Raw genomic sequence first — 23,519 nt, 5'->3', positions numbered from 1 at the left:
CTTTGACGAGGCCAGGATTCCACCCATCATGTCTTATGGATAACATAATGCAGTTTCTTCAGAAGGCCAAATGTTAGGTCTGTTGCAGTTGCTTGCAGAACCCTTTGTACATGTCCTTCCTTTAGACCAAAACTTGACTCACTGTCTTCGATGGCCCAAGATGTAACTCTCATACTAGCATCTGCCCTTCTCCATTGCAGATCTGTTGTGCTGCTTGTTCTTGCAGAGGCAATTCAAACATCCAATTCTGCAATGATGCATTCAAGCAAAATTCTTAAAGAGCAACATACCAACAGGGGAAGAATCTTGAATTTAGATACAGAGAAGTCAGTGATGTCAAATGTAGTGATATTTACGAGTAATAGGGAGTTTAAGTGACATCAGTGCTCTGCTACTAATCTGTGATCTTAAACAGGCTGTTATCCAAAAAAGAGATTTTCAGTGTTCCTTTAAAATGAAGTAATTAATTTAATAGAAGACTGGAAATGTGTTTATTGATGTTAAAAATGAAGAAACCCCATAACATAGTGAAAAATGAGTATTTAAAAAAACTAAACAAAAAAATGGTAAAATCTGTTGTGCAGGTAAAGCTGTCAAATATTTATCATCCCAGAGTCAGAAGCTGTATTGAATGGAAAATATAAAGGTTACTGAATGTTACGTAGGAATAAATAGATGACTATGCAGTCTTCTAAATGGCATTATAATTAACGTAGTTGTTTTCATTTAGAGATAAAGTGTTCACAATTCATTCTTAATCCAAATCTAGAGGAGTTCAGGAGATTGAGATATGTAGCATGAAGCTTACAGTCCCTTATGAGTCCTATAGCAAAACTAAACATCTGAGAACAAAACAGCCTAGAGAAAGAGCAGGGCAGCAGTCCTGCTCGCTGGGCGTCAGCAGCAGAAGGGGCTGCAGGGGTGGGTGGCCTAGGCTGAGCCAGGAAACAAGTTTCAGGAGGGAGAGGGGTCCCTTGAGGAGGTGGGATCAAAGGCACAAGGGCTTGGGAACCACTGAGCCACGTTCAGTACTGCATTTGCATGTTAAACACCTAAAATGATTAATGAATTTGTGCCATAAATCGGAGGTGGTGCTGCTACAGGTAGTACAATGGGTGTGAAAGGTATTGCTCTAGGAGCTGTAGGGTATTGACTGCAATAAGATTTCTGACCTCAGCTGGGTCACAAAATTAATCCTGAAGAGACAGTAAACATGACATTTACATCTCTGCTGAAGCTGGTGGCACTTCAGCAAGTGACTCATGAGTCTTCTGTATGAGTCCTTTCACTCTTAATGTTTCTTTTTGTGTCCTGTAACAATGTTATCTGTGAAACGAATTAAAAATCAGGGAAGACTTCAGCTCCCTCCCCTTCTTTTTATTTCTTCACATTCAATTTAACTTTTTAAACCTTTTTATTATTTCAGGTGAGCTTAGATTGCCTCCCCCCCCCCCCCCCCCCCCCCCCCCCCCAGTTATTCTTATATGATCAGTTCAGGGGACTGAGCTGCAAAATAACCACATTGCTAATTCTGAAGTCTGTATGCAAATACAAGAGAGTGCATATGCACTGGGGAGACCTGCATTAAGAAGGGATTTAGAAAATATGTGTTTTGAAAAGGTAAGTCAGTAATACTGACCACATGCAAGCAGATGCACACATTAGTAGGGAAGTTGCTTTCTTACTGTATTTCATATGTTTTAAATAATTTTGTTGGTGACCCTGGAAGCTGCTTCACTGCTTAGAAGTAGTTGTTTTGGGATGGCAGCATCAGGTCCTGTAAAGTGGAGACAGAAGTAAAACGACAGATTTTATTTACTCTTGCATTTGTATTCAGATGATAAACAAAATTCGGTGCCTTTAGAAGTAAAGGATTGAAAATATGTTATCCTTTTCTATAGGTATTAATAGCAGCATATCTGCTGACTGGTGTTGTTGGTGTGGAAGTCTGGCAGAAACCTCTCCTGTTTGGTTATTACATTACAGACGCATTAGTAATCTTGCTTATAGGTAAGTGTCCAGATCCATGCAAAACTATAATACTTTTTAATTATTTTGATTAGATATTTCTTCTTTTTCCTTCATATTTTTTTCCTTTTTCTAAGTGTTGGCTAGTCCAAACCCCATGTAAATAGAGCTGATTAAAAGGGCTGATACTGGAAAACTTTTAAAAAGTAGATCATTTTGGAGACATTTTTCCTCACTGAATTGCTGTTGCCCACAAATAATACAGAAAACGTTTCTTACCTGCACGTGCAGTTCAGTGCAGTGCGCTGGCTGGCTGGCTCTCAAAGACTCAGGAACTCCTCATATCACTCAGATTTAACTTTATATAAGTTTAATGTTTTGGCCTGCAGCACACTATGCTCCAAAACATTACGGACAGAAGGAATAAAGGCATTATTTAAATAATCTTAGGAGGCACAACTGTAAATTTGAAAAAGAGCCAGGTGGTTTCTAAGCTCTTTTTTTAGAAATTTAGTACTACTTTCTGAACAGAAGTCATGCATTTTTCATATACAGCAGTGGCTTATTTACTCATTATTTGATACTGTGAGTGTAGTTTGAAGTAAGCATAGAACATTTTTCAACTGCTATAGCTAGACTGAGAACAAGAGTAGTTACATTTTAATGAATTAAAAACATGGTAGTCTTAGCTAAAAATGTGCGTATGCAAAATGGCTTTGATGTATTGCTTGGAAGGTGAAGGAATTAGCATATAGGGATTTTTATATGACTGTGCAAGCGATGAGAAGAGGGCGCTAAAAAAAACCTGTTTGACACAGACAGTCTAGACTTAAATCCCAAGAAACACCCTCAGTCCTTGAGCCAAATGGACGACTTGGATATAGGTGCATACCCAACACCGACTCTACCCAGGACTTATCTGCGCATTTTGGGGTGGACTTTTGAATCCACTGCATTGACTTGTGCTTTCACCACCTTTCCCCACGGTAACGTCTCCAGCAGATACAACCTCCAGCCTCAGCAGTGCTTCCAAGAATCCTCAGATTGGAAAGGACCCTGCATTCAGGCTGTGCCTTCAGGGACGTGGTTTTGACAGTCCTTTGGGCTTTAGCCAGAGTGTACAACTGACCATGTGTGACCAAGATTGTACAGTCTTCTTCTATTTTAGACACTCTGATAAAAGGAAAGAAAGGAAGGGGAAAAAACCCCTAATGGTCGCCTTTTCAGTAGTCAACTAATTATTCAGCTTGACAGAGGTGTAGAATAACACACCCTCTGGGGGCTGGCAGGGTGCTGAGGGGTAGGGAGTGATTTGTGCTCTCAGAGGAGCACTACAGGTCCAGGAGTGATGGATGCTGGCTCGCACAGAAGCGGCAGGTCAGGCCTGTGTTGGCATTACGTGCTAGCATGGGCTAGTCCATTGAACACGCTTGTTCTGTGCTATGTGCATTGCTGCTTTTGTTCCTGTCACCGAGGCACATGACAGCCTGTTCAGTGAGTAGTACACTGATGGCTTCTCTTGTGCTTGGGAAGCCATGGATGAAGGTTTAATTCAAACTGTTCAACATGTTAGGAAGGTTTGTGGTAGGGAAGCATGTCAATGTCATCAAATCTGCAGAAGCGAGCATCCTTTTTCATACTCTACTAAAAGCAGCTGCAAAAGAAGGTTTGATGCACTACTGCATTAGCATTAGAAAGAGTTACTGCTTCTGTCTCACGTAGTGTGCTTGCGTGAATGGCTCCATGAGCAGAGAACTGAGTACTTCTTCCATCATTGTCTCAAGCAGAGCAGATGTAAGAGCCAAAAGATTTATTTAAAAATTCTGTCTCTCACACACTATCCACAAGGCCATTAACAGGGCAACTTTTGCAGCTTAATTATAGTTAAATATGGGCAAGAGATTATCTTGGTTGACTCTATATTACAAAAGTGTCACAGTGCTTAGTAAATCTCTTAAAAACAGGTGCTAAATTTAAGTATTAAAAAAGCAGAATCCTTCCACTGAGGATCATGCTGATCCATAAAGCACTGCCGTTTCACCACAGGTTTGAACCTCAGCTCAGCAATAGTGATGAAGGTGGTTATCGCTGGATAACCTATGTGTGGTGAATATCGATATATAGAGTTTTTAGAAGCTTGTAGTAAATTGCAGGACGCCACTGTGATTGCAGAAAAAGTATCAGTCTAACCCACACCAAGGGCTGTGCAGCCGGGAAGATTAAATCATTCTCTCCCTTAGAGAGGATGCAGCGTGTCCTGCTCAGTCAGATCCATTTGTATCAGAGAGCCCACTCTCCGGCGTGCTCAGAGATATATATAAAACTAGGCACATAACTTTTGTGGCTAGTTAAAAAGCAAAGTGATGTAGTGGGCCTCTGTTGTTTTTTTATGAGTTAGTTTCCCAGGACCCTGAGAGGAGCCATTAAACCATAACTGGCTGTCCTTAACCATCTGATGGCATTTAGTAGTCACTAGTGGTCCTTCTAACAATGAACCTGTAGCTGCTCCATCAATACTTGGCATTCGTTTTGTGGTTTTACTGTTCTGTACACAACAGGAGTTCAGCTGCTGAGCCGCCACTTCTCCAAGAACAGCTGGGCTTTAGCTAGTACCTTATGTAGTGGGAAGAAGTCCAAATGATATGCACAAGAGTGGAGTTTTTCAGATGTTTTTCCTGGAGTTTCGGGGGGGGGGGGGGGCAAGAAAAAGAACAGCCCACGTATAACCTAAAGATGAACTCTGCAAAAGCACCTCCTTGGAGGAAGCTGTGGTATTGCCAGGTGACACTCACTTGCTGAAAATAATGGGATTTTTATCAGGTGCCAGAACACACAAAGATATACATAAAAGTGCAGCAATACCAGTGTTTAGATTAGATGTCTTAGGAAAGCCTCCCAAAAGAGAGCTTTACGTATGTCCCTGGGAACTGTCTAGCACACTGTGAACACCTGTGGGAAGGTCAAACTTTGGGCTGCTGAACAGTGACCTCAGAGGACTCCCTTGTGAAGCAGAGAAACTTCTGCATAGTAATTTATGTGAATTTTTCAACTACCCAGTGAACAAACCCCCATAATTTTCACAGGAAGTGAATGCAATTCCATCCTGCAGCTCCAAAACACACACCTAGCTGGACACCAAACAGACGAAGGCGGCCATTCTCCTGTTTCCAGAGTGTGTTGTCCTGGCTGCTAGACAGAAATGCCTTTTCTCTCCTAGCAGGATAGCAGCCAGACCTTTCCAAAGGTATGTGCCTGTGTGCGCAGCTGGAACTAATCACTTCTGCTCGCAGCCAGGCTCCTATGGATGGCACTCCCAAAGCTCTCTTGGGATTTAACCTCAATTGTCCCATAGTGTTATCTGCCTAACTAGAGTCCCTTCAAAGGGCAGCACTGGGGTGAGAGCTCTCATTTATTTTCACCCCTCCAGGGTATCCCAAATGCCTAGCATTCCCTGTCACTCTGCTGTCAGGTTGAGAGCAATATAAAATATTTACAGTACACATTTTAAAACAGTCAATTCCCCACATAAAGTCTAGTACCACAAATGATGCTATAGACTTCATAAGATTTTGACTGACAGGTAAACATCAGTAGTTCAGGGATCAGCATTACTAATTGATGATGGGTTTTGTCTCACATTGCAATCAGATGACCTGTAATAGGTGCATGTTCTGAATGAAGCATTTCCCATTCTTGGGACGTTCATACTTGCTCTCTAAGATAGATTTTATTGTGTCTAATAATATTTGAGTTTGGTATGCAATCCTCTCCTCACTGGAGACATTTATATGTCTTTTCTCCTCTACCTGACTGTTCATTTCCTTGAAACTCACTGGAAATTTATTTCAGTCTACTAAATTTGTCCAGAGAGCTCAGAAGTTATGGTGGGATGCACACAAACAATTAAAGTGTTATCACATTAGCTTCATCCCTTAGGAAGCCAGGTTGGAAACACGACTCCTGGATGCACAGGTAGATTCCTGCTCCTCCTCGATATTAATTGCAACCACAAGAATAAGCTTTGTGGTTAAAGGACCACCAGACCATAGAGTGGATATGTTGTACTGCATCAGTGTGTGTCACTTGGGGCAGACACTTCCGTAATCAAGACATGGTGGCACATTTGAGTCCAGTCGATCTGGTCAACAGTGCCCAGATCTGGCTACTGAAGGCTGTGGCAAAGCTGAGACAAATTTTCAAAGTACAAGTTTGAACTTGAAATGTGAATGGAGTAATAACATCTGTCAGAGATCTGAATCTTGAACTTTCTTTTAGAGATGGGGCCAAAGCATTCAGAATTTTTTCCTGTGATGTGTATTGGATTGAGTTCTATGCTGACTTTTGCAGAGTGTGTTCCTTGAGGTTTACTCCTTCTCTGAGCTACTTAAGTATATAAAATGAAGATTAAATAAATAAATGAATGAAAACATAGTAGCAACAAAAAACTAATGATAAGCCAAGCCACAACATTTGAAACATGTCAAGTATTTGAATCCTGTCATAGTGGGAAAGCACAGTTGTCTGTCTAAAAAACAGCGCCTTGTCCTTGCAGTGTGTCCTGTGTGTCAAAGGAAGACACAGAAGTCCTTGCAGTGGTTAATTATACAGCAGCCTGCTCTTTTTTTCAGTGTCAGAAAATGTTTAGGAGGGCATGGTCAAATCATAAATTCTTTCTGCCTCATAGGGGTAAGTCATTCTGTAGTGATTTCCTATAGTTCCCATTGCAAAGTGGCTGATGGTTCTGCCTTACTGATGGATAGTTGAATGATTAAACGTTATGTGATAGGTTTTCAAAACGTTATCACTCCAACAGGCTTTGACTAGCCTTGTTTGAAAAGTGTGGTTAACATGAGTTGGCTTCTATGTTATGTGTCTGTCACCAATTTAACATTTATTAAAGCATTGTTGAGACAGATTGTATGAGACTTCATTGAAGTAAAGGGTGTGAAATGCTCACCTGTCACCCAAGATATATATAAAAAGCAGATGAGTTCATGTTTGGAGTAACTCATCCGAACCAGTCAGAACAATAACCCAGAAAACTGGAGCACTGAAGGCTGGAGGCAGAGCAGTGTCACGGGATGCTGATTACAAGTGGGGATGGGTTTGGTGCTGTTAGCTGCAAGGAGTCATCTCACGGGTGGTGGGAGCCCCAACAAAAAGTCAAACAAAGGAGCTCACCTGGCAGAGGCTTTCTGCAAGTCAGTCTGGACTTTACAAGTGAAGGCTCTGTTTCCCTGGTCCTTGATTCTTCCTGTACCCGGAAAAAGAGAATGATGTGTACGTGCTGTGTGAACAGGAACACATAAAAGAAACATCTATATCCATAAACTAATTTCTCAGGCTGCGCTAAATCCCTCCAAATGCTAATTGTTAGCTTACAGCTCAGTTCAAGAGAGATAAATGCAGTGTGTACTTCCTTAGACACTGAAAATAAGCTATGAAATCAACAGGCATGATAAATGCATCCCTTTACAATCTTTATACTCAAGAAGTATCTTAGATGCTAAATGTCCAAAACATATATCAACTTTGTGCATGAATACAGTGCCCATGTTTACACTGTGCTCTTAATCCCTGTAAAATTCAATTCATACTGTGTTGATATGTTTAGATGTATTTTTCTTCTGTCCTTAAATTGCTTAATGTATTCAGACTTTACAGGCTCAATTAAGTCTGAAAATTATATACTCATTTTCTAAGCTTTTTTCTCCCCCAATTACTAAGTGGTTTTAAGTTTGCCATTTTATATAATAATAAAACATAATTTTATAGTTAGTGGACAGCTCAATATGCAGTTATCTGTTTGCACAAGCAACTAAAAGAGTTGCCTTCTCAAGATATGCCTGAGAAAATCACACTGTTCTGTAAAGAGCTGCTGTTCCAGTTACAAATACTTTTAAATGTCCACCTTTTGTTGAAGCTTGCTTCCAAGCGCTGATCAGTGTGCTAAACATTCAGTGTGTTATTTTCACGTGTCTAGCTGCTCTAAATGTGGAAGAAATTTTGAAAAAAACATAGAAAATTGTTTAAAGATTTTCCCAAACTAATACTGATACCTAGATAGTTTTAATCACAATTTTTTCTGTGGTGGCTAAGAAAGGTAAATGATAACATCCTGTTTCTTTAAAGCAAGCATTGACTATGATGAATTATTAACCTAGAGATAGAAAGGCCAAGCAGTATGTCAAAGAAAGCCATGTGAAGGTGTGGGCAATTGAAGAAAAAGAGAGGAGGGTGATAGTATTTCATTTGTAGGTTGAAGTGCAACTACAACTGCCTGCTGTTAAAGAGTTGATTTTTACTGAGCTCGACTTCTGCAGTATGCCCATGAGAAGCTTTGCACAGACCTCTTCACTGCTTCCCAAATAGGGGGGAAGCTCTGGGGAGTCTTTTTTGGGGGGAGCACAGCAGATGTGGAAGGGTACTTTTCTGAATGAATTCCCACAGTTTCCAGTGTGGTGTTCACCTATAATTACATCTCTGTATTGCACTGTGTAATTTTTGAACTTTTAGATATCAGGAAGAGCCAATTCTTAACAAATAATATTTCAAAGCTTTTCTTAGGACAGTTTAAGGATGGTTCACTTGCCAGGGACTTGCCAACAAACACGATTTCCAATAGCAAAGGTGTGAGGGAGATAAACAACTAAGATAAATGTTGTTCTTCCTTTGAAGCAGTATAATTTGTTTACAAATAGTGGTTTAGGTGTCTTGGCTACTTGCTTGGAGTTGCTTCTTTATTTAGTGGTTCTCACAGTCTGTGAAGTTCAGTGTGTTCAGGAGCCTGGCTACCTGCGGTAGTCTTTCTACCTTGGTCTGAACGCCAGTGTGGTGCTCTTCTCCTGGTTACCAAAATAGCATTTTCTAGAACTGCAAGTAGTGTCAGCAGTTCATTTCTGGCTGAACCCTCTTTTTCTCTACAATGACTAAGTCTGTATTTTGCAGAAATGCCTAAATTAGCTCAGGTACAGCAGCCACGCGAAGTTAACTGCAGTGTGGAATGGAAACAACCTGACTGTCTCAGGTCCGCAGTACTCTTTTAAGTTTAGTTACATGAGGGTTTAAGATGCCCTCATACAACTAAACTTAAATACACTCCTGTTAGTCTAGAGTAATATAGGACACAAATGTACCATGGTATCCATCACATGCTAGCTTTTTTCTTTTTTTCTTTTAATTCACTCAGCTATGTCACACAACATCTTACTGTTGGGAATTGAATTAGAAAGCACCAAATGAAATCTGAAGTTGTGACTAAAATTGATGGGAGTTCTCTCTTTGATTCTCTTTACACACGTGTGTAAATATCTATATACATATGTGTATGTATGTGTATGTGTGTATCAGTGTGTTGATGTATATATCTATTTGGAAAACAAGATAATGCCTTTATTTCTTACATGTGGCTAATCCTGAATTTCTGAATGCATTGGTTTTGGGGTTTTGTTTTAGGTTGGGTGGTATTTTTTTAATAAGGGCAAATTAATTCCTGATAAAGAGCTTTGCAAATGCTAATTTTTCTGAAAAGGGAGTCAAGATAGCACAAGGCATAGGACTGACCATAGGACTGTACCTAAATCCAAGGATTTGGGCTTGACACCTTCAGCCTAGAATGACACAAGAATTCCCTGTGTGTATCTGTGCCACCCATCTGTGCTTTAGTATTTCTGCCTTTAATACAGGCCTGTGTTCTTCCATTTGGGTCTCAGAATTCAAATCAGCTGGAAAATGGGGGATAATATTAATGGAGAAATTTAAAAATACTGGAAGAGCAGTAATACTTCTAATAACACTTGAGGAATTTCAACTTTCTGTAAGGTGTTAAAAACTTCTAATGCACTAAACTTGATTTTTAAATGATTTTAAAATAAAATATGTGCTTTTAGGACATGAAAAAAAAAAAAGCTCCATCATCATCAGTTGGGCAGTGCCTGGGTGGCTGAGCGCCAGAGGGACAGCAGTGGGTTTGCTTTCCAGGCTGCACCTTTTGTTCCCCAGACCAGCAGGGAATGGCAGCAATGCGGAAGCAGCAGTTTAGCTCCTGGGCACAAAAGGGATCCTTAATGCCAATTAAAAAAGCAGACTTAATGAGTACCAAAAGCAGCCCCCAAGCCAGGCCTCCTTAGCTAAAAAAAGATGGGAAAGCAACATGTTGTAGGAAATGATGGAATTGTGAAAATCCCATAAGCAACAGGGGAACACCCTTTGCTTTCCCTACTGCATCCTCAGCTCTCACTCTGTATAAAGTGAAGCCATATAAAAGTACAGAGGAGTAACTGGTGTAACTGCCCCATTCGGAAAGTGGCTTTTAGCTAGCTGGGGGATTGTTTGTGGTCAGTGTGTTATTTCTAACTAAAATGGCACTTCATAAAAATAACAAATTGTTGGCAACCATCGCTCTTTGAATTCTATTTCTAGTTCTAGTCTCTATTTCTGTTCCTCTCGGTTGCTTTTCTCCTAACAAATCAAAACTTCAGGATTGCAGCAGGAAATTTAGATTTAACCTCAAGAGTCAATGTTTTGTCTCATGTCTGCTCTAATGTGATACAGATGTTGGAACTGCTGTACGTAACTCAAGATTTTATTGAACTAGCCCTCCCTGCCTAATAGAAAACATAGCTAACCGGAGTGCACATTAAACACAAATCACTCTGAAGGCACTAAGACTGTGAATTTTAGAAATATATTTACAAAATACTTGGGATATTACTTCAATTGCACCTCCTTCAGCTGTTTGATACGGAGTTTCTGCAATGGTAAAGATGCAGAGCTGTTTCTCTTACTTGTTTTAAAAAGCAAAACCAAGAAGTAAACACATAAAAATGCAATACCCAAAATTATTTACAGGCTGGATATTCTTTCTTTCTAATTTTTTGTTTCCTCCTCTTTAAAAGATAACCAGAAAGACTGGAGAAATATATTATCTATCGCACCCCTTTTTACTAATTCTGTTTTCCAACAATTCTTATCTCCACTATTCTTGCTTTTTTTTTTTTAGTTTTCCTTCTCTTGAGTTGCCACTGTGGCCAGAGTGTGCTAAACACTTGGGTATGTCTTTGACGAAGACTGAATGGTAAATGCTGATGTTTCTCAAGACTGCTATGCCACGTTAGCCCCAGTACTAAGTCATTCAAAATCAGTTCTTTCCTCTATTCATTCTTATTCTTCCGTATTTCCAATAATTATTTCTAGTAGTGAGATTAAAGTTTACTACTTTTCTGTACAAACAGTATGCTGCGTTTCTTAAACAAGATCTTTTTAAGGTGAAAAAAAGGAGGTTTACATCATTAGAGTGCTTTTCTTGCCCATTACAAAATATTAAATATGTATTAATTTAGTGCACCAAACCCAATCTTCATGCCTTATAATACAAAAGCTAGGCAGAAATATGCTACCCAGAGCAATCTCCGAGCAGCAAACAAATGGGGAAAAGCCCTTGCTACATAGAAAGTGGGGAAAATAACCAACCACCCAAACCCAAAGAGCTCTGCAGGGAAACGCAGAGATTTAAAAAGTCTGTATACACAGATATTTTCACCCAGTTAGGCTGACTGATAACTGTGGCTTTTTGTTTAGATCTTGAACTTCCACTTGTTGCTGGAGGTTTTCTTTGACCATTGGGTGGACCAATGTATTCTGGATGTGGGTCTTAGACAGGGTACAACTTTAGGCAGCTCTGGGGTTGCTGGCACGTGTTGGTAATACTAGCAGCAGTGCAGGTAGATGCGATGTTAGCACGGGCAAATTCCTTATCCTTTGTGGGTTAAAGCTGAGCTCCAGTATTAAAAAAATGAGTAAAAAACATTACTCATTCAAATGATGGCTTTATCATGAAAATGAATTAATTTCAGCTATTTTATCAGCAAAGCAGGTCATTAGTTGAACTTTAGTATATTGAACTATAAACTGTTATTTCCCCAGTAATATAGGCAGACCCGTTTGAAGTTAATTGCCTTTATGTATTCCATTGGAAGGCTTTTGGTGTCAGACTCAGTTTTTTCCTACATGAAAAGCATTTTCTCTGTTTTTTTTCAACAGAGAGAAGCTCATGCAAAATGGGGCTGTGATCTTTCTTGGGTCTAGCAAAGGAACCTGTATGACAAATAACTGATCCTACCTACTTACTGCATCAGAATGAAAAAAAATCTTTCCGGTCTCATCACTCATTACACAAGAAAATCTGTAACAGCAACTATATCTAGCAGCTAACATTTGGAAAAATGAGGAAAGTTTTATTATTGCTAAAAGCCTCCAAACTCAGTTTGTATCCTCTAATGAGTACAGAAATACCAACTCATTTTTAAAATAGTGCAGTAGGTCTGTTATCCTATGGGAAAGCTCTGAGATCAGTAATGAACCTGACTGTATATCATTATATATGAACCTTTTTCTCTTCCAGGTTTCAGTTTATTTCTTTCATTTCCACAAACACTATACAACATTCACAGGTAAGATAATTGTTTGTTTGTTCCCCCTCCCCCTTTAATTTTTTGTATTTGAATGGTTTCCTCACTTGAGCAATAAATGTAATGATTGAAGTAGCTTTCAGCCAGATGCTGTCCTGATAATGTAGTAAAATGTTTTTCTGGCCAATTTTCAGAATCTGACCCGTTTCTTTTCCATGTTTGTAACTCCTCTGCTTTTCCTTTCACTTCCCATTCTCCAGGCAGTCTCACACTGGTTCTAAACAGTAAACTGATGGAAGCTATGTAGTTAAAAATACTGCATTTTATTTGCAGTCAAATGTGATTTGTAACTTCTGCCTGTGCTAGGTAAAATTCTGTAGCTGATCATTCTGCACTCCATGATGTACTTCATTGTCTCCCAGATCCTTCTGTAAAATTCTCCTCTGTGTGGAGTCTGCAGATAATTGCCATCAGATAAAAGCTAGACAGGTGGCAAGCTGTGATTGCATCTAAGAGCTGGCTTGATGCACCTAGGAATTTTATACATGGCTAGTTTATACCCCGATGGCCTATTTTTATTAATGCTGGCCTGCTTTCCGTTAGTGTTTGCTAGCTCATTTCACTCCACATTTCACTCCATTTCACTGTCACATCAGGTCTCAGGCCCTAAGTGTCCTGGAGGATGGACTGTCGCTGACTGTCTTCAGGAATTAGTGGAAGTTAATATTAACGTTTAAATTTTGGAGAGACTATAAGACAATAACACATCGCTCCTACGCATCCTTTTCATGTCACAGTGCTCAGTGTAGTAACTAAAAGCCTGAATAGCCCCGAGTTTTGGGGCAGGAGGAGCGGAGGGGCAGGAGGCGGGGGGCAGGAAAGGGTGAGGACCTGCAGAGAGGCTGGGTGTTGGGGCAGGGTGCTGGGAGCAGCTGTGGGAGCAGGCTGGGGACCGCTGGTGCAGGGGGCTCTGGTTTAGGGAGGACTAGGGGGAGGACAGCCCCTTTGGCATGTCAGTCCCTGGCAGTAACAGCATTTACCCTGGTGAACATTTAGGTTTTGCTTTGTTTTCTCTCATGTCAGGACTTCTGTTTAATGTTTTCTGTTTGTTTAGTGACTTTTTGAGTCATCATTTGACATAGCTTCTTTCAAGCCTTCCGGTGCATTTATCATTCCTCTGAACAGAAGAGCACAGTAATTTTAAACATCCAGTCAAGCTTGCTTGAGGGATGCACACAGAAGCTATTTGGTCATGAGGAATTTGAGTTTTCCAATCATCCTCTCTTTCTTCATCCTGCTGCCTGTTCTCAGTTGTTATTTTATCAGAAGAAAATTCTTTTTTGGAATGAGAAAGATATTTATTGGATTTTTGTGTAGCTGTTTCTATAAATACACATGTTCAGAGATTTTAAACAGGACATTTCCCAGTACACTTCAAGCACAGAATTGCTCTTCTGAACTATTGGTATGAAGAAGTGGTATAATGGTACTGAACTTTAGTAAATTAAACCTCCTGCTTCTTGTATAACCTCTCTCATTGAGTTTTGCCTGAATGAGAAAGATGCAAGATACATTCAAAAGCTGTTGATCTTACAGTTACCTTTTATCCTAGCTGACAGAAAATATGGTCATTTAACTACCGTTAAAAGTTCTATCTTTAAAAGGGAGCTTACAACATCCAAGAAAACACAATGCATTATTTATTTTCCTGTACTCTTAATTAGCAAAAAAAGCCTCCCCTTTAGGCTGTACTTTGGCAACAGTACAGGATTGTCTAGCAGCATCACCTCTAGACCTAAACAACAGCAATGCCTGCCAGCCATATGCTTGATTCAGTTGCCACTGAAAACATGGTGTATTAACTGAAGTAATTTCATGTCTCATGTCAGAAGTTTAATCCTCCAAAAATATACAGATTTTGAATTCACAGCAAGCCTGCATGCTGTGCCTTTGGATGACAACTTCAACAGAATACTGCAGCTCACTTTTTTGTGTGGTCCATTGTCAAGCAATGATGAGTGGGTGAAGCTGGTCAGAAGCTATGTGAATAAACCAGTATAATTTTACCCCAGAAATGAATGTTACTTGGGTATCTTACAATTTCTTGTAAAATGTCTGGGTATCTAGCACATTTACACAGGTAGTTGTGTTGCAAGGTGAGTTCTTGGGCCGAGTTTAGGCTAGAGTTTCTAATTACTGTGTGGAAATAGAACAGATAAATTTCCTTACTCTATAAAATCATTGTATTTATTTACAGAGCACGTTTAAAGAAAACACTGAAGAACGATTCTTTGTATGAAGGACTCCTACCTCTTGTGTCACCTCTGTTGCTGTTCATTCTTCTCACAGTCTGGGTGGTTTTATCTCCAGGCAACATATTAGCAAAGCAACCAAGACTGTTTTTATGGATGGTTGGGGTTGCTTTCTCAAACGTTATTGTAAGTATGTTTGTGGTGGCGGTATTATTTAGAGATAGCTTTCTATTTTTATGTGAATAAACAGAAGGGCCCAGAAACTGTAGCTAAAGCTCAGCAGTATCACACAGCTCTTCTACCTCTGTGTTATGCTCTGGCTGATAAACACACACCATGGCAGTTGTCTGGACTAGGGACACTTACAATACTGCAATACCTACTCCACCACGGCATAACATTTTTATGAGGGTTCTGTTTTTTTCCCTGAGGGTTTATGAAAACCCTGGGGAGGCCTTACTTCCAGAAATATAATAGATATTCCCCAACATATAGGCAGAACTAGGGACTTGTCTAAGTAAAAGAAAGCTCAATGCAGGTACAGATTTACCAGCAAGAGCAGGGGGGTTGCAGCCTTTTCCAGCTGTTGTGCCTATTAGTGTGGTACATGTATCCTGCAGTTCAGCTGATTCCACATTTTCCCTTCACCGACAGCATTTTTAGGGAAAGATGTGAAGAGATGCAGGGGCCTTGCAATAGCTGTCTGCCCACAGATTAGTTTCTCCTATACCACATCATTGTGACCCATTTCTCTCCTTTAACGCCTGTGAGGCAACATAAACCTCGGTGAAGTAACAACATTGGCAGACAGACGGTAACGCTGAACACTGCAGTTAACCCAGGGCTTTCTTCTCTGGGTGAGGCCATTTGCCTCTCTTCTTGCCCGGAGAGAGGCAAGGGAGCTGCAGCTGAACAAAAAGGCGTTCCTCCATTTAATTCTAAAGCAGTCCGAAGGGTAGTGACTAGTGTAATTTTAGGAAAATAGTCTCCAACACTATCTAAAATTGTGTCACTGAGCAACGCTACATCCAATTTAAAAACTCAAAGGCTTGAGGTGCCTTTTGAGAGCTTTGAAAATGTGGGATTTTAAAAGAGAACACATAACCCCTCTAGAAATTTGTATTCAGGAATGGAAAAGAAATTATAATTGTGAAGTTTGTTAGATGTATACTATAAATGTACGTTTCCCAGGGTCACAGATCAAACAGTTCCATCTTAAGGACTTAATCTCACGGAAGTTAGGTTATTTTCAGCTGTGTAAATTCTATTGTATGCATTTTCCATTACCCAATCTACCCCTTTTTCTTATGACAACATTGTAGATTCCAAAACGAGAACTACAGGTATTTCATACCAGTAGGGAAAGTGCTTTCAGAGCTTGGCAGATGGCAGGTTCTGCACATACATCTTAACCAACCCAGAGAAATTGTGACAGGATGCTTGCAGAAGGAAAATAGTAAGGCAAACCAGAAGTTTCTTTGTAGACTGCTGTTTGTTAGACATGGAGTGGAATGCATATTCTTCAGGCCATGTTTTTTCTTTTACCAAAACATCTACCGCAGTGTTAGAGGCTCACATGAATTAAAAATGTATGAGTTACTTGAAATTTTTAACATTTTAAAAGCAAACATTAAAAATGTATGGGTGTTAGTTGGAATTTATAACATTTTAAAAATTAAAAACAAGCTTGTATTTCCTTTCACCTCCTCTGGTCCCTTAAACACATCTCCTCCAGCATCAGAGTAAGGCTTGTCATGGCAGTGCTTTCCTTCTCTGTGAGGGTCTGACACGCTGGGTTTCCATTATCTGCTCTGTAGACCACAAGCTGCAGCCCGTGTTCCTCTGCCTGCCAGTGTCCTGAACTTCTCGTGCCTTTGACAACGTGTTTCGTTGTCCAGCAGATCCCCTGAGCTAAATGCCTGGTCTCAGACCCAACCTCGTAGCCTGCAGTGTCAGGATGAGTAGGGAAGGTGACCGAGCAAGCAGAAAGACAGGCCATTTCTGGCATTTTTGGCTAAATTGAGGAAAAATAGGCCTCAAAAAGGAAATGTGCTTATCTGTGAGAGGAGGACTTATTTTCCCAGTCCCCATGGCCAGCAGCGGGACTGCCTGTGGGTTGACCACCCCTCTTGCTGAGCAGCCCAGACCTTGCTTTGAGAGGGCAAGTCTCAGCAATACCCAGGTCTGACCATGTCACCGCAGAGCACAGCCACCACAGCTGCTGCTGGGGAAGCCCTCAGGGGCAGTGTCTGAGCCCAGGAGGAGGGGATGGCATGGGTAAGGCCATGGAGGGGGCCTTCAGCCAGCACCATAGCAGGAGATCCGTGGCCGACTTGGTGGCCGGCTGACAAGCAGGGGCAGCTCAGACTCGGGAGATGCTTCATGAGGAACCTCCCAGGAGAGATGGTAAGAAAGAAGACACCGAGGACCTCCCCAGGGGCGCAAAACCACAGCTGCTAGAGGCTTAAATTCAGTGGGGCCAGGGTAGCACTGCAAGGTGTAGATGAGGCACATGGAAAAGCACAGAGCATAGTCCTACAGCCTTACTTTTTCTTTCCAGTCTGCCTCTCCACACTGCAGCGCTTCCATCTCCTCATGCCGTTTTTACCTCACTTGTAGTGTTCAGGACCAGGGGGAATAAGGAACTGAGGGAGAAGCGCAGAGCGTAGTTCATTTTGCAGTGCTGTGATATACTGAAGGTGAATGGCTCCAAATATTACTAAGCGATCTTTATGAAAAATTGAGTACCATATTTAGCATGGTGTAATCGTGGTTTAAAACAATGTGAAATCCAACCTATGTACAGGTGCAATTATTCAGCCAGAAAAACTATAGCATGTAGATTGCTTTAGCAATTTCTGATACCCTCTGGAACAATTGCCAAAGGACTCATAAAAAGAGTGTTATTCAAAAAATTCATAATCAATGCTGATAATGCATAGTAAGCAAAAATATTTACATTAAGTACAAATGCTTACTTCTTGCATTATTGAATGTTAATTATTTTTTCATGGTTTACTTTTTAATTCTTCAGTTTCTATAGCACAGACAGTAAAGACAGTATTTTTTTTCCCTGTGGTCAGACTCCTAGGATTTCAAGCACTGCACAGGGAATGATTTTTTCATGCTTCTACTGTTTTGACACATAAAATCTATCTTTAACCACATTTAAATTTTGAGCAAAACTTAAATTGATAACATATTTCAGATGTGCCTAAATTTCTTTTTTTTTTGTGAAGGACATGGTGTGCGAGAGACACATTTCTTAAGGAGTCTAAACCAGGTAAAACACTCAGGTGTGCTTAGCTGGTTTTAAAAATCAGAATGTCAATTGAGTTCATCTCATTACATTTCAAGAACTCACTAAAATTAAGCTAATTGCTTTCAGTCAAACCATGCACCATATATTCATTTTTTTCTGCCATTCTGAGTGGGATCCCTTTCTCTGGGCCCCCAGCTACATCTCCAGGGAGTCCACTGCCATGATGGAGGAAAAAAAATGGTGTGCTAGCATTCTAGCACATGAAGGAGTGCTAGAAAAGAAAAACAGGATTTAAAAGTGGCATATATTACCTTCCCTCTCTTCTAAACAATGAACCAGAATATATTTCTCTCATGCTATGTGACTGCAGTACCAGTACACTCTCCCGGTGATTAAGTGGCGGCACGTTTGATCTGGGATCGCAACTTTACAAGCCTATGTGAAAGCAGGAGGTGGCAAACAGGGTCCCTTTTTGTGAAGATGTGCTTCGGTTTGTAAAGCAAAGCGTGTTAAAACACTGTATCCAGAAAAGAAGTGGCTATTTTAAATTATTTGTAATAAATCCTTTAAGACTGACAGACAACGAGGCACAAAGGTGTATCTATACCAGTATTCTCACCAGAAACAAGCCCCATTTTGAACGGTAGCCTTGTTCTCCCCTCATCAAAAGCAACCCCCAGAGAAAATGGACATACTTTTGCCTAGACTCCCGGGCTGACCCAGCGCTTCTCACCTCGCACCTTTTGCTCCGACAGTGCAAAGTGATCATCTGCCAGATGAGCAGCACCCGGCCGGAGCTTTTCCACTGGTTCCTCTTCCCGCTGGCGCTGGTGGTCTGTGCAGCCATCTCCGGGCTGCTGGGCTGGATGGAAGAAGCGGTGCTCGCCATGTTCACCGTGCTGGTCACGGCTGCCCACGTGCACTACGGTGTCTGTGTGGTGAGTGGGCACTTCCAAAGCAGCCACAGGAGAGCTGCACTGGGGTGGGGAGGAAGATGGGGTCTGGGAATGGTTTCTATACTGTGTAGCTGGGGCAGTGCCCAGGAGTCTGCATGTTCAGTTATGATTTTTTTTCTTTTTTCTGCCAATTGTTTTATTTAGTCTAAGGTTAAAGTAAAAAAGTCAGCTTACAGCAGGCAGTGCCTTTCTGCACATGCAGCAACTTCAGAGACTTGAATTATTCCAATGTAGCCAGTTGGATTTGGCTTTAAACCATCACCATCAGAATACTTACGGACTAGTTTTATGTAGTGTTCTGCCCACATAGCATGAATGTTCCCACCCCTTCTTTTCCCTTTCTTCTTTCTGAGGTTACTAGACTGAACAAATAGCAAGGTAAAATGCAAAGTGACATGAGTAGAATTCATAAAATAAGGTTAACTTTGCTTTGAATCTGCAAGCAAAATAACTGTCCCAAATTCTAGTCTTTTCTTGGCCCTCTGTTAGCATCTCTCAAGCTAACAGAGAGCTCTCAAGAAAACCATCTCACAAATGGTTTTCCAGTTCTTTCGGTCTTACCAGTGCATTTTTGTGTCTGTTAGATATCAGTTTTGTCATTTATTGTCATATGAATTACTGCTTAAATTCATTTTTCCTCAGTTAATGCCCTTTTTTCTAAAGATTATTGTCAAACAGTCCTTAGGAAAGTTTCTTAATGGGGATTTGCTTTGAGAGAAAACACCTTGCATGGCAAAGATCTCATTTCACAGGGAGCTGGTCAGCATCTTTTATTTAAGGTACAGCACTGGGATGTAACCATTTTCCTTTGAAAGAAGCCTTTTGCCAGCAGACATTGGCATCATAGTAGATTTTACCCCAGTATCAATATAGGCTGGTTGGTGAAGGTCAGACCTGCTCAAAAGTCACTATTGACCAAGGGGGCCCAGGTCAGTCACAGTTTATGTCATCTGTGAGTCTGGTCTGTAGTGATTTAACTTCCCATCAGTGTGCCACAAGAGGAATGGAATGACCACAGTGCTCTTGCTTGAATACTTGTAGGTTCCTATGTACTTGCAGGTTCCCAAGTACACCAAGACTGTGGTTGGGTCCTCCCTTCTCTGACCGGCAGAAAAGCTACAGTGAATTGTGAAGCACGTACAAACCTGGTTGTTAATCTCCACGATTTCTCTTTAGGGGAGGCAGCTGAGTGAGCACTTGAACATTTACATCTTTTCCTTGAAGAAACGTGTCCACGAGTGAACACCTGTGCTATGATCAGACTGTAACACTTGACGTGGAGATTCACAGCTCTTCTGATGTGATAAATAGTTGGAATTAATCTGATTAAAATAACCAAAGAATAGAATAATCCAGATATCTGAACCACTGCAACAATGAGCTATGCAGCAAGATGCTTCATCTCAGAGGAAGATTCCTGTCCAGCAGAGAAGCGTTTACCAGGTTGTTCTGCTGCTAATATGTATTCTCTTCACTAATGCCATGTTGTCTTCCTCCTCCTTGCCACTGTGTCCAAAGTCCTGGATAAACCCATGCTGGGTTACATGAGATCCTTGGTGGTTTATAACCAGCGCTGGTTTTGCCCAGCCTAGTCACCAGTGGGAACCCAGCAATACAAGCCCTCCCTGTATGTCCTTCCCACTCAGTCAGCACTGCCTGGTTCATTTTCCTTATTTATTTTCTCACAACTCATTTCTTCCATACAGCCTCCTGAAGGGCTTATGCCTATTCAGTCTTTTCCTCCCCTCAAATGATTGTGTGAAGAGAAAGAGCTCAGAAAGCTATCGATACAGTTAAGTGTTTTTGAAACATGATTTTTTTCCCCCCAGCATTAAGATGAGTCTAGGCTGACCTGTATCTGTCAGAAATGCAGGCTCTGTACAGCAGCAACTGGCCTTTAGACTTATTTTCTAGGCAGTAATAAGCGCACTGTTGATATTTCAGTAGCAACAAGCAATATATCCTACAAAGGTAACCAGCTGAGAGTAAATTTAGCCAACAAACCTTTGAAGATTCTCATATTTCACTGCAAAACTAGTCAAACATCACCTGAGTGCAAAATGCTAAGCAAATCATTATTTGCCTGTGTGCTCAAAACAAATTCTTGTGGTTTTAGATAATGACAAAAAAACCAGACAGACAAGAAGAGCTTTTTTTAAACATTACACATTTGCATGCAGATGTAAACTGCTCACTTCATCTATATGTAGGTTTTGTGTGTGCTTTGGAGGAAGGAGTAAGAATTTGAGTTTCATCTCTTTTCATATGCTGCCTTAGCCAGAGGGACTTTGTGGCCTTGAAGCGCTAATGAAACAATCTGTCCGCTTTCCCCAAGGTAAGCATTAGATTACATTTCTTGCACAGAGAGATGTGATTGATGGACTGCCGTGTTTATTAAGTAGTTATATCTTGCTTGCCAGAAGCAGGGCAGAAGCGTAGTTGGGCTGCTGAGCCTTAAGTTCACTTTCTTCAGTTCTTAAACCATTTCTCTGGCCTTGTCGCTAGCCTGATCATTTTTCCCCTGGTTAACATACCCTTACATTAGTAGCTCCTATTAATATTTCCAGCTGAGAACTGACTAGTCATATCTTTGTGAATAGCTTCAGTTTAAGTTTGTACCACCCGCTACAGTAGTTGGCCTACCACAGCGTCCGTAGGGCTGATTTCCCCTGGCAGCTCTTGCCACGAGTACCAAGGGACAAGCCTGCACATCAGCTTCCCCTCTTCGCAAAGCAGAAAAGCCACGCTGGCTTGTAAAGTTGCTTATGGTTGGAAAGTACGCACATTCCACCTACCAAATGAGCATGTTGAGGGTCCCACCCCACAGATGAACACCATGCTACAGGCACAGTTCAAGCAGCTGAAGGTTCAGGTTAGGCAGAGGACACAAGGTCACCCCTGTTAATGCTGGTTTGGAGATTTTGCCAAGAGCCCTGCAGGGAAGGGAGGCTCACGCGCCCTCCAGCACCGGTCCAGGGCAGCAGCTGGAACCAGAGGCTCTTCCAGCCTTCCCTCCCCACTGGTGCGGTGGAGCGTGCCCCTGCCCTGCCTGAGCCCAGGGAGCCTTGGGTCTCCACAGAGGCACTCCCTAACTGCCTGAGGACTCTCATCGAGTAAGGCTGACAGCTGTTTTTTTAATAAGGGTTGCTAAAAAGCCTGTTCTGACTGTGTTTGAAGGGGAACGACTAGTTTGATGTAGGCATGCACACAGCAATCTCACTGATGAAGTTAAATACTACATCTGAGACCAGGTACGCTGCCGCAAAAGTCCCACGTATTTCAGTTTATATTTAACCCATCCATGAAAAGTATTTAGAGGAAGTCCAAACAAGAAGAGAATAATAAATTAAAAATACCTCTGGATTGAATGTGGTTGTACTGGAGGAACTCTGTGGACAGGCTTCCCTTTTCCCTCTGTCTTGCACTTATTTATGAAACAGTTGGAAATAAGGGTCACAGAAGCGGCACAATTTGGTGCACTGTAATGGAGTATTTTGAAATATTTCATTAAATGAAATTATAAAACTTGAGCTGCCACAACCTGCCTGCACTTGTACCTTTCTAAAGAGAATTACGGTATCACTGTTAAAGGAAACTGAAGCTCCGGCCAGCTCTTTCACATTCTATATGAAGACATGGCAAGTAACTTTCTTTTTCCTTTTTGAAGCAGCTTCTCACTACAATCTCTCTAAAGACAAGTATAAAAACAGATCGTGTATTGCACAGTGTATATATTGAATTGTTAGTCATCATAGATGGCAACTGGTTCAATGAACGGGAATAAAGATGCTTTCTTCATAAGGCTGTATGGTCAGATTTATCGCACAAAGTCAGGTAACAGTATGTAGATGACCTAACAGTCTAACAGTTTTTTTTGGTCACAACATTGTGGCAGAAAGTTTTCAACTATTTGAACTAGAAAATATATATATAACATAATTTTTATGCTGTTGAGCATTCACACTAGCCCAAAGACATGCCTCCCCCCAGTCTTATGACAAGCATCTAAACTAGTGCTGTTCTCCCAGGTTTGAGTGCCTGGGCTGGAAGTGGGCTCCTCTGGTCCCTGGTCATCCTGCCCACCTCTACCAGAAACCTTCCCTTAGTGGGGCTGGGCAGTGGTTTGGCCCCAGCCCCAGGAATGCCTGAAGGCAGCAGGGGGGCCCAGGCTGACCTCTCAGTGGTGGCATACAACCAGGCAACTTCAACACATGGCAGAAAGAGGTCCTGACCCAAGGCTTAGTCTCCTGGAGATTTAGCAGCAACCACTGCAGCAACATTGCTTGTGCTGCAAAAGATCAGAGATGTGAGAATTACAATGAAGTTTTCCCCTTTTCTTCCAAAACCCTAATATTTTAATCTAAAATGCGGGTGGCTTTTAGGTACTGCACTGAAGATTTATCCCTTAATACTTGGCCATTGCAAGAGAAGTCCACTGGGAGCTTCAGTGCCCTTGCTATACAGCACTTTCTTTGCGTCCCGGCTGCTGCAAGCTTTGCTTTTGCTGTATCAAAACTGAGATGCAACAAGAGATTTAGTACTCTGAAACTGAAAAGCATTTACCATAAAGAAGGATGTTCTGTTTACATACACATACATACGTGCATTTTCTTTTTTGATTTGTAGAAGAGGATCCAGCTGCTGAGCTCTTGGGGAAACAATACCTACACAG

At 41.2% G+C, this 23,519-nt stretch overlaps 1 protein-coding gene across 2 annotated transcripts in view; it reads left to right on the top strand.

Annotated features, from left to right (window-relative positions):
- The window catches only part of LOC121084553 (ethanolaminephosphotransferase 1-like), a 57,383-nt gene extending 35,185 nt beyond the window's left edge, over positions 1 to 22,198 (top strand). The window contains exons 6-11 of one of the 2 annotated variants that reach the window (XR_005826775.1): positions 1,902 to 2,010; positions 12,371 to 12,419; positions 14,635 to 14,815; positions 18,647 to 18,829; positions 20,024 to 20,290; positions 21,058 to 22,198. Coding sequence is in view for 1 of the 2 variants with exons in the window: in XM_040586170.1 (XP_040442104.1) it covers positions 1,902 to 2,010; positions 12,371 to 12,419; positions 14,635 to 14,815; positions 18,647 to 18,829; positions 20,024 to 20,089 (588 nt within the window). In the remaining variant the exon portion in view is untranslated. Of the gene's footprint in view, positions 1 to 1,901; positions 2,011 to 12,370; positions 12,420 to 14,634; positions 14,816 to 18,646; positions 18,830 to 20,023 lie in introns of both variants that reach the window. The other variant, XM_040586170.1, reaches the window with a different exon arrangement.
- Positions 22,199 to 23,519: the final 1,321 nt, after the last annotated feature.

Source organism: Falco naumanni, chromosome 3, assembly GCF_017639655.2.
Source record: "Falco naumanni isolate bFalNau1 chromosome 3, bFalNau1.pat, whole genome shotgun sequence".
NCBI classification, from domain to species: domain Eukaryota; kingdom Metazoa; phylum Chordata; class Aves; order Falconiformes; family Falconidae; genus Falco; species Falco naumanni.
The sequence above is the reverse complement of the archived record's forward strand: the minus strand, read 5'-3'. Positions and strand labels throughout refer to the sequence as shown.